At 36.3% G+C, this 11,037-nt stretch overlaps 1 protein-coding gene across 1 annotated transcript; it reads right to left on the bottom strand.

Moving 5' to 3' along the window:
• Nucleotides 1-1,111: 1,111 nt before the first annotated feature.
• Nucleotides 1,112-10,504, bottom strand: LOC105044315 (adenosine kinase 2). The gene is made up of 13 exons (XM_010922165.4): nucleotides 10,278-10,504; nucleotides 8,170-8,223; nucleotides 7,843-7,889; nucleotides 7,650-7,681; nucleotides 7,476-7,577; nucleotides 7,285-7,352; nucleotides 6,455-6,531; nucleotides 3,945-4,042; nucleotides 3,780-3,850; nucleotides 3,371-3,437; nucleotides 3,173-3,295; nucleotides 1,849-1,909; nucleotides 1,112-1,558 (listed from the first exon to the last, which is right to left on the bottom strand). Exons 1-13 carry the CDS (start codon nucleotides 10,502-10,504, stop codon nucleotides 1,416-1,418), a joined length of 1,170 nt encoding a protein of 389 aa, XP_010920467.2. The 3' UTR covers nucleotides 1,112-1,415.
• Nucleotides 10,505-11,037: the final 533 nt, after the last annotated feature.

The raw sequence follows: 11,037 nt of genomic DNA, 5'->3' as shown, positions 1-11,037 counted from the left end.
GACTAAATTTCTTCTACAAGCTCGAGGTATGGATATTCAACTTGCTTGCCCTTACTGTAACTTCGAGGAGGAGATCCTAGAGCATATTCTATTCTAATATCTGAGGATGAGGCATGTTTGGTCTTTGATTGGGATGTACTTGCAGATTATCCAAACAGAGACCCCTACCAAGGCCTTTCTGGAGTTCGATAGAAGTGCTAGTGACGAGCATATTGGAGCCAACTTTGTAATTCATAGGCCTAACTCTAAATTGGTGGCGATGAGGAGTTATTTATTGGAGCCCATGGTTCATAAGGTGGAGCTATATACAACTTGGGAGGGTATCATTTTTGCCGAGAGAACTCTGGGAGCTAGTCAGCTTATGATCGAAGACGACTCTACCACAATAGTATTTTAACTACAATACTATACCAACAGAACAGCCACTCATGTCCTTCTACATAACACCTCGATTTTGCTAGAAGGATATACTACTCTAGTCACTATAGATATTTTTGGAAAGTCGAATACTGCTCACATACCGGCCAAATCTTGTAGATCGAGATTGGATGTGTTCCCAGGGAACTTCAGGATTTTTTTATTTTCTGACCGTATTCATATAAAAATTATCTGAATGCACGTCTTATTATTTATTTAAATAAATAAAAAAAAAAACCTACACACGGTCATAGCAGCCTTCTAACCGGGTTAAAAATAAATAAACCCTGCATTTTGTACCGAGTTGCCCTCCTGCATTTTGAATTGCTGAAATATTAACCCTTATATTTTCCCCATTGCTCAAATAAGTCCAAAATCCACCAATTTTGATAATGCTTACCTGTATGCGTACACCAAATTGCAGCAAATTGTCTCCGTTTCATTTTGAGCCATTCATCCTCTAAAGGATGATTAATATATATATATCTTACGTTCGTAATTTAAAGAACAAAATACTCAAAATAGAATTTACCTTAAATTAATCCATTGAAGCAGACAATAGACTTTGAATGACTAAAACCATCTAAGCATCCTACAAACAAGAGAAAAAAAAGGGAGAGAAAAGAAAAGAAAAAAGCTGGTAGAAATGAATGTCATATATAGAATGTCTAGATTATTTCTACGAAGACCATGATTCTAGCCCCAATATAGATTTCAATGATTATTTTAACAGTACAATGATCCATGGAGAAAGATGTTTACTGGAAAACTGAAATGGTTACTAATCCCCTTAGGGCAATACACCAGGACTATAAAAATCTGATGCTCTGATAATTTAGAGCATGCTGCCACTGCCACGCCGGGATGGCAAATAAGAAAACCAGTACACAATCAAGAAGCCTCCCAAAAATAAACCAAAAATGATATAAGGACGTGAAAGGAAACAGTAGGATGGTCTGCCTCTGGCATACACTCATCTATGAATAGTCAAAAACGACCTAATTAAAATCAGGCTTCTCCGGGCAAGTGCAGCCCGACCTTTGTATTATAACATTTGCTGCATAACACCCAGCTCTTACACAGTCTTCTATACTCTTCTCTTGGACCAACTGAGACAGAAAACCTCCAACAAATGCATCACCTAGCAAAGTTTTTACATGTAAAAGATAAGAAAACAAACTACAGTCCCAAAAATATGATTCAGAAAACAATAGCCATAGGGTAAAAAGGGAAAGATAAAGCAGCATTAGCAATGGCAGCAATATTAAATTGTCATAAAACAATCATGTCATGCAAATAAAAAAGATGGCTTAGGAATTTTCCCGAGTGCTAAAATAGTGTCTGACATGTTTTTGCTCATGCTTGTATCGAACATGATACATTGTTTTTCAATAACAACCATGGTATGCTACCCAAGATGGAAGAAAATACCTGCACCATTAGTATCAACCAGCTTCTCCTTTGGTAACACAATCACAGGAAACTTTTTCACCTGTTGCCGGGAGCTCAAAAAAGAAAAGGCCATGAGAACACATTCGTAATCCCCAGAATAATTCCAAGACTCACTGACACATACCATCAAATAAATTGCAAAATCTTATCTCATATACAAGTTATGCTTCAATGCCTTGGGGAAAGTATAAACAAAAATCAAAGATGTCCAAAATTGCAAGATTTAATGTGTTGGGCAAGGAAACCCAAGCAAACAAGAACGACAATTAAATATAGTAGATCCAAGAATGCGGAGATGATAGGGGGTAAACCTAAGAAGAATGATACCGAGTATATTAGAGGGGTGCTATGCTTTATACCAAGGACAATATAATGGGGAACACCAACCAATATGTACAAACATGACAAGAGGTATACAAGAAGCCCTGGTAGTGACAGCCAGCCAAACTTGTGCTGAACAGCCAAGAACAAGATCCAAACCAACATAGATGGTAGTTACAGATGACGATTTGGAAAGTTTGCAACAAAACCAGAAGTAAACTTTAATAGGAACATTATGTGAATGACAATTTGAAAAGCTGGTCATAAATAGTTGGAAGAAGGCTTGACAGCAACAGCCAGGACAGAAGTCCAGCTGCAACATGTGCACAGCAAGCTTTAAACATTAGTTATGTACTTAGGGGTGAAAGTGGTATGGATATTATCTGTTTGGATCCATTTTGGTATCCAAATCAATCCGGATATGGATAGAAATTTGATGATCTGACTAATATCTGTATTCATATCCATATCCGTCAAAGAAAAATGGATATGGATATGGATAAACAATTATCCGATTCGTATCCAAATATTCAAATCTACATATAACCTTATATAATTTTATATAGTATTTCTTAATTTTTGAAAAAAATATATAACCATATAAACATATTATTAACTTGATTTATCATTTATTTAGTAATATCTTTGATTCTGTAGTCATAAAGTTTAATTATTTAAGTAATACCTGTAATTATATCCGTACTTCCAATATCCGAATTGTATCCATATCCGTTTAAAATAACTATGGATATGAAATTTTGCATCCGAATAATATCCGTATCCGTATTTGTATTCGTCAAACAAAACAAATATGGATACGGATATGGTGGTATCCGATCCGTTTTCAGCCCCATATGTACTTCTCCATCTTCCCTGTTTTACTGTTCACTTCAAGTGCTTTTGTCTTTCACATTGCATGCAAAATTAATAGGTTACACATCAATTGTGCAGTAACATCAAAATGAACAAGCAAAATGCTAACCTTTCCATCATCAGCAACAATGACTGGATCACAACCTTGGGTGATAACAGTAATTCGCTTGTGTGTCCCAGATGCCTTGGGCAGTGCAGAGATCTTCAGAGCAATCTCCTCAACGTTCTCAGTCTAAGCATTATTTATAACCCCTATCAGAATGAGTCTCTGTCACAAGAAAGTATAAAAAATTGAAAAAATTATTACCTCCCAACCACGAACTTTTGCGAAGGTCTTTGCTTCTGTTTCATTCCCAAAGAGATAGTCAACATACCTGAATAATGAATACAAAGCTTGGAATAATCTTTTAACATTTTAAAAAATGTCCTAAGATTAAGACAGTGAACACATCAGAAAGTAGCCGGTTTCCTTTACCCCAGCCCCATGCTAGTTCAGTCCATCCAAACAGCTTGCATTTGTCAACAATGATCAAAAAAGCAAAAAAAAAAAAAAAAAAAACCGGGTAAAGATATCTTTTAAGCAACTGTTGTAACAACAACCATGTCTCTAGTTCACCACATGAGAAAAGAAGTCTATATGTCATGTTAAATCAACAATCAGCAAAGGGATCCGCAAACAATTGCTAGCATCTGACAGTATGGAATGAGCTACTTACAATAAAGCTTTCTCCTGCACGTCCCGGAAGAACTCACAAATAAATGTAGCAGAAAGGTTCATCATAAATACCTGGAAAAGATAGAGCATAATGTGAGGTACTTAAAGGGTGTAAATGCATGTAGTTAACACATGAGAAGCTTAACGATAAAAAAAGGAAAATTACCTTGTTATTTGCTGCAACATGCTCAGCTACAAGTTGAATGGACTCCGGAGACACCGTTAGGAAAAATCCAGCAATGTAAACATATTTTGCCTTGTCAACTAACAAAAGTAATACAGTTAATGGAAAGCTAATAGAAGCTAAACTAATGGGTCGAACAGTTAATAAAAATTAATGGAAATTAATCAAGGTAAGTATGAGCCCTTTCTTCAAATATGGAACCAGGCTTTGAACATGATTGAAGAACTATCTATTATTTGTTAGACTACTCAGAAGGCAATTACAGAAATGCAGTTTAATAAGTAGCATTTCATAGCATTAAAAGGGCCTAAATATCTGAGAACATTTTACTTTGAATATGATGTCAAACAGAGTTGCAAGATAAAGGGTAAAGTGAAAATCTTCAAGAGAATTTGAAAAAAGAACTAGAAAGCCTTTTTATATTGCTAATGGTGAATTGCGATGGTGCTTATATTATGCTAGTGGTCGTAGTGAAGATAGTAATGGCAATCATCAAGGGTGCTAATTAGGTTGGGTTCCCAATTTTAGGAAAACCTGACCCAGACACATCAGAGTTTCAGGTCTAATTATACCTCATAACTGGCTCAACCCATTAGGTATTCTAGTTGGTTTAGGCATATTAAGACCCCTACTAAACAGGTTCCTATAAAGTACTAAACAATATATTTTGAACAATTAAGCAAGCGAAAATTATCTGCATTTTGAGAAGTTTATTGATAAAGTATCCAATTACATGTTGCCAAAATTAAATCATGAAAAAATAGCACTTTATAGTTAATCGTGTAATAATTATTGATAAAAATTTGAAAACATACACTTAATTTAAAGTCAAGTACAACCACCCAAACATGTTCTAGCATGTAATTATATTTTTTCTTGCCATTAAGTTATGGAACAAAGTTTCATAATGCCAAGAGTTTAGAAACTGAAAGGTATATAAATAAAACTATAACTATCATTATATGTATATAAATAAACCAGGTAATTAGTAAGGACCAAGTTGGGTGGTTTGAAAACCTTAAACCTAAGCTGGACCCGAAATTTTCAGCGAGTCTGACTTTGAACCCATATTCATCTATGAATCAGGGTCGAGGTCAGGTCTGGGTTGGGATTGGGTTGGACCAGGGCCTGGTATTGGTTTTGTGGGTTGGAGTGACTGCCCTAGCAATGGTGGTAGTTATGATGACAAGAGTTTCAGCAACAATGGTCACTGCAGCAGAAACGGAAGCTATCAACACTTCTCCGAAAAGCAAAGGCTATGCTAGTACAAGCTGCAATAGTAGCTATAGCAGTTGCAACAACAGGAAGGCCAACAATGGCGGGACCATTACTGGTACTAATAATGGTGTGACTGCAGCAAGATCATAGTCCATGGTAGTGAGATGATGGTATCAACAGCAAGGAAGTTAGTAGCCATGGTAGCACAAGAAAACCAGCAGCAATGGTAGTCATGGCAACAAATATAGTGGCAAATGGTGATGAAGGTTATGGAAAGTTGGTAACTGGCAGCAATGTTAGTGGTAAGAGCAAAAGCATTGGTGGGGTGTTGTCATTGGCAATAAAAAGAATGCTAGTGAGGACTTCAGGTTGTACCACTTCTCCAGAACAGAACTTCATCTTCAGTTTTGTTATCTCGATATTGTACATGGTTTGGGAAAAAAAATGTTTGGCAAGCTTAGAACAAACACAGCATCATGCATATTTTCCTTTTCCTTTTTTGATTATCTCTGCAACCCCCAAGATAATGATGAATGATGTTGTGTTTCTTCTAAGCTTGGCAAACATGTTTTTCCCAAACTATGTACAATATCGAGATAACAAAACTGAAGATGAAGTTCTGTTCTGGAGAAGTGCTACAACCTGAAGTGCTAGTGAGAACTTCAGGTTGCAGCAGTTCTCCCCAGCACAGAACTTCAGGTTGTGCTAGTGATGATGATGATGATGGTAATAACAGTAGTAGTAGCAATAAAGATCCTCCATTTTTTTTTTACTTGCTTCCCACCATAAGGCATGGGTAAGCATGCTCCATGATTCGTTCCTTCTATCAAAGCTTCAAATTGGCATAGGTTACCATTAATAACAGGTCTTTGTGACCTAGTTCAGATTAACTAAATTTAGATGTGAGATGCAAAGTGAGGTGAAATTGTAGAAAGAGTTGACACTCTCCTCTTGAATGCAATCGACAAAATGGCCCATTTTTCTAATTAAGCAATTAAAAAATCAGGGGCTATTAGCACCAGTGAAGCTTTATTCTTGTGAGAAGCAGCAGGATCTCACATTTGCTTGCAAGTGGGGACCCTCCAAACATCCAGGAATAAAAGTCCCCTTTTTATGCTGTTTCTGCCTTAATTTCCCCATAACATCCAAAGGCTTGAGGTCCTCGAGTTTGATGAGAAATTGTTGCAATATCCATTCATATCACTGCTATGTGCTTGAAATGAATAGGTAAGATAAATATTTTTAAAAACTAGATTCAAGGAGCAAAAAGGTACCTAATGCCCAGTTTTCAGGCTTCTTTAAATGTTCTGACTCATAGCAATTTGCTGCAGATAAGTTGGCGACAAGAGACCTATTTATCATAAAAATAACAAGGTCATTATATATTTTGAAGACTGCAAGCACATTCAACTACTGATATCCATATTTTAGAAACCAAACAAATGAATATATTATTCAGAAATTAAACTAATCATCACAATATAGCTCCTTGAACTATAACATAGAAAGTGAGCCAGTATCATATAAAGCATGGATTCAATGAGAGTGTTCCCCATGAACAACTTCCATATGAATAAGATACCTGGCAGACTAACATTTAGTCTCAATCCATGTTCTTCACTGATCTAAAAAAAAAAACAGTTGGAAGGTTTTGTTTGGTAACAAATCAAGGTGTACCACATGCATCATTCTTAAATATGCAATCTATATTGTAACAGAAAATGAAACAATATCTTAAGAGAATAATATATTGGAAATATTGTAACGACATATGTATCAGAAACAAATATAATAACCAGGCTTAATTAGGGTGGTCATCTGCTGGAGGCTCATCAATTCTGTGAGCTGACCTAGGATAGACCGTTTTAACCAACTATTAAAGTGATTTTAGTACACATTTTAAGAGAAGGTGATGACCAGCAAGATCGTCACCAGGCACAAAGATAGAGGCGATGGTTGTTGGTTCAGTTCATGAAGACAAAAATTTAATGATTGTAGACATGAACCATAGATCTGCTAGGTACATGACAAGAAGATACATATCTATGTCATGCAAAAGATATCTGTCAACCTTGGAACATAGATAATCTGATCAAAAACTTACCTTTCACCACCAACAACACAAACAGCACACGTGCCAGTTGGAGTAGTCTCATTTTCATAATAGTGACCCTGTTCAGTAGTTATGGAAAAATTTTATTTAAGCATGATGCAGTGGCAAAAAAGAGGTGAAGCACATAAATGGAGAGGAATAGGGGTGAAGAAGAAGGAGGAGGAGGAGAAAGAATAACTTACATTAACACCTGAATCTTTTGCCTTTTTCTTCATTTCCTCTCCAAACTTGTCCTTTCCAATGCAACCAATATAACTAGTTGCACCGGGAGTTTGAAGCATCCACTGCAAAAGTATGGATTAATTCAATGATAACCCTTCAATATTAGATATTAGCAAGTTCATTGAAAAGCTTACCTGAGCAACCCTGATCGAATTCTGGGTGGCCCCTGGGTAGATAAATAAAGAGCGGAACTAAAGTTTAGAATACATTTCTAGACATTAAACCAAACTCCCCTGCCCCCCCAAAAAAACAAACAAATGAATAAATTTTTTTAAAAAAAAAAAAAAAGAGGCACAGAATGAAACACCAGCAAAGCCAGAGGATTACCTCCAGCTATGTATTCAACGTTGTACTTTGTAGCTAATTCATCATACCTGGGGCAATGATATACAAGTTAACAGAGAATGGGTCACAATAGTGTACAGTTTTGTTCTGTTTCTTTTTTTTTTTTTTTTAAGATGCGATTCAAAATCTCCTGTATAGTCATTTTTTAAGTCCATAACAGGAATAAAATTCATGTCATTATTGAAAAGAATGTTAGAAAAGATTTATAATAATATAAACAGAGCCAAGACTATCAAATATTCATCTATGGTTATCATAGGACCTATGCAAAAATGTCATGTCATTTTGACTTGGTGATCGAAAACTTACATAGGCAAATGCTTCTCCTCCGCAAGAATTGCATTGTTCAACTTGACATCATATCTGGAATGGAATCAGAAATGCACGCGGTCATAATCATGAAAGTCATAATCATATCTGGAATGGAATCAGAAATGCAAGTTATCATAATCATGAAAGTCATAATGCTCTGACACATCCATATGATTGGCTAATTTATGTAAAACAATTCTATATAATTATTGTCCCAGGAAAAGGATATAGCTAGTTGCTAGCTTCATAAATTATCGATTTGAAAAGTACACAATATGCAGGGAAGAAAAATTTTTAAAAAGAAATCCTAATAGTAATAATAGAAAATTAATAACCGAAAAAACAGTAAGTGCCAACAAATGCAAAGCAATTTCAAGAATCAAGTTCTTAGAAATTTAATGAAACTCATGAATAGGTTCAAGGAAAATGCATAACCTAGAAATCAGGAGCTCTAAACTCTTGAAAAAAAGAGCTCAAGGAACTGTAACTGTGTTCAACATACTCAGATTATAGGTATTTGAAAATAAAATATGCAAAGGGAAAAAAATGAATTAACAACATCACTTGATCATAAAAAACACAACCCTGACTCATAAAGGGGTGACCTATTGTGGTTCATTATGGCATATAACATAGCATGAAGTGGCTTAGATCTATAAAGGATCAAGATAACAAATGAAATAGAAGGACTATGCTGTTCGTGCAAACGTAACATAAAACAGATTTTTTTTCTTTACACATTATAACAACAACAGCAGCAAAAAATATTATAACCAGCTCTGAGAACATCAAAAAGCAATAGTAACAGAAAAGAAATATACAATAAAACAGTCCACATCAAGGCACCAATAGAACAACAAAATTCATGTAAGATTATTAGGGGAGAGAAAAACTAAAAAACTATCCATCATGATTCATTAAATATCCAGTAGAATCAAGTTATTCAATCGCAGTTCTAGAATTTAGTAGCAGGCATGTAAATGACTTTAAACTTTTGTGAACATAAGATATTCTATGTCTTAACATGACAGAGCATATGAAATATTTATAGAATAATGATCATCATACTTTATCCACAATATTTGGAGCCAAAAGGAATCGATACTAAGAATTAACTACCTAATTTACCCCAGATTAGTTCGGAAACCAGAAATGTCATTGTCTGCCTAATGCACAAGCTCAAATAACTGATATATATATATCAGATAAATTGATAAACATAAAAGAACAACATGTTCACCACAAAAGTTAGGTATATGATCAAGGTCTCCTTATTCCCAGGTATAAGGGACAAACCAAAGAAAGAAACAGCGAGTGTTATTACTACTAGAAACACATGCATCAGCAGAAAAAGCCAAAGCTAGAGAGAAGCATCAAAAGATGATAAAGAAAATGCTTAAAATAGAAAAGAATCACATCAACTCGGTACTGTGCCACGAGAGCTTCAAATCCATGAAACGCATCACCCATTCACGTATCTAACACTACAAGAAAGATTATATGCTCCGACCTTTAGCTCTATGAGATCAGATGCAGAGAGCAAGCACTCCTCTTAACTGAAACAGATCAAGAAACCTAGAATTTCTAACTCATCCTGCGACACAAAACCACCAGCCAAAGATCACAGAACGAGATCCATGGTTCACCAATTCTCCAGCAAGCTATGATCTAAAATCTTGACGCACTCCTGTTGCAGTCCGTGATCAAAACACAGATCAAAGGGCCAAAGATTACAAGAAACAATCAAGTCAATGGAATGACCTACGTATAACAAACCACAGTACGATATCTCACGGTCACACACTGGCCGGCAAGCTAAGCTTTGCGATCTCGAAACACGGCGCCATAAATCAGAAAGAAATCAGAAATTTCAAGAAAGACTCAAATCCATGAAGTACGCTACCAAGAACTGATCAGAACACGAGATCTATAAGATTCTCCAGTAGACAAGTTAAGATTTAAGATATCGATGCATACCGAAATATGTAAGCAGGAAATAGATCAAAGAACCAGAAACCACAAGAAACAGTCAAATCCACAGAAAGAGCTATCAAGAAAGGGTCAGGACACCAGATCAGAGAGACAGCGAGAGAGAAATGGGTTACTTTTCGAGGAATTCCTCGTCGACGACCGCGGAGATGTCAAGAAGGGGATTCCCCATCCCCAGAAGAATGCCTTCGTAAGCCATTCCGGAGAGCACAAGAGCGAAGGGCGGGCGGGCGGGCGGGCGGGCGGGCTCGAGGAGAAGCAACGGGAGATCTGAGACGCCGAGAGCGAGAAATGCTGGGGTATTTATGGGAGCCAAGGAGGAGGGCTCCCTTTCACCTACCATGTGACTGAGCCGGAGTGGGTCCGTGGGTGAGTGCTTTGGTTTCGACTCAGGTGTGGCGGACCAACGATGGGACGAGTCGGGTTTAAGCTTAAGCTGCCGGTGGATGAGTCAGTATTCTTTTAAGTAGTATGGAAAAATGAACCATTGGAATGCAATAAATACTATTAAAAGGGGTGCAGGCAAATGCATGTTTAGGAAAATAGTTCAATTTATCGGCGATTTGAATGAATCAACCTAGGCTAAAGTTTAGAAAGGCATAATGTATGATGTGATTGTTAGTATAGAAATGATAGGAGAATAGGAGAGAGACTATCTTTAAATTTGAATGAGCTTTTTATCCAACGAAGGACACACAGCGTGAAGGCAAACCATAAAAATGCAAAAGAAGAAAAAAAAAAAAATCGTAATATAGGACTAAAACCCTTTGCTCCCCCACACAATGGTGCATATATTATTGCATAATGATGTATATATTAAATGTTTGTCCATGTCATGAGTTAGCTAAAGTATTAAATTAGAGAAAGAGATAATTG

Source organism: Elaeis guineensis, chromosome 4 (genome assembly GCF_000442705.2).
Source record: "Elaeis guineensis isolate ETL-2024a chromosome 4, EG11, whole genome shotgun sequence".
Classification (NCBI taxonomy): Eukaryota; Viridiplantae; Streptophyta; class Magnoliopsida; order Arecales; family Arecaceae; genus Elaeis; species Elaeis guineensis.
This window is presented reverse-complemented; position numbering and strand designations above follow the sequence as displayed.

Bases quoted from the DNA above. Each gene is read 5' to 3' on its own strand.
- LOC105044315 (XM_010922165.4), bottom strand. From the start codon at position 10,504: ATGGTAGGTGAAAGGGAGCCCTCCTCCTTGGCTCCCATAAATACCCCA. The intron at 7,890-8,169 runs GTAAGTTTTCGA...TCATTGCCCCAG, and splicing joins GAGGAGAAGCATTTGCCTAT to GTATGATGAATTAGCTACAA. The intron at 1,559-1,848 runs GTATTTTCTTCC...AAACTTTGCTAG, and splicing joins GGTTGATACTAATGGTGCAG to GTGATGCATTTGTTGGAGGT.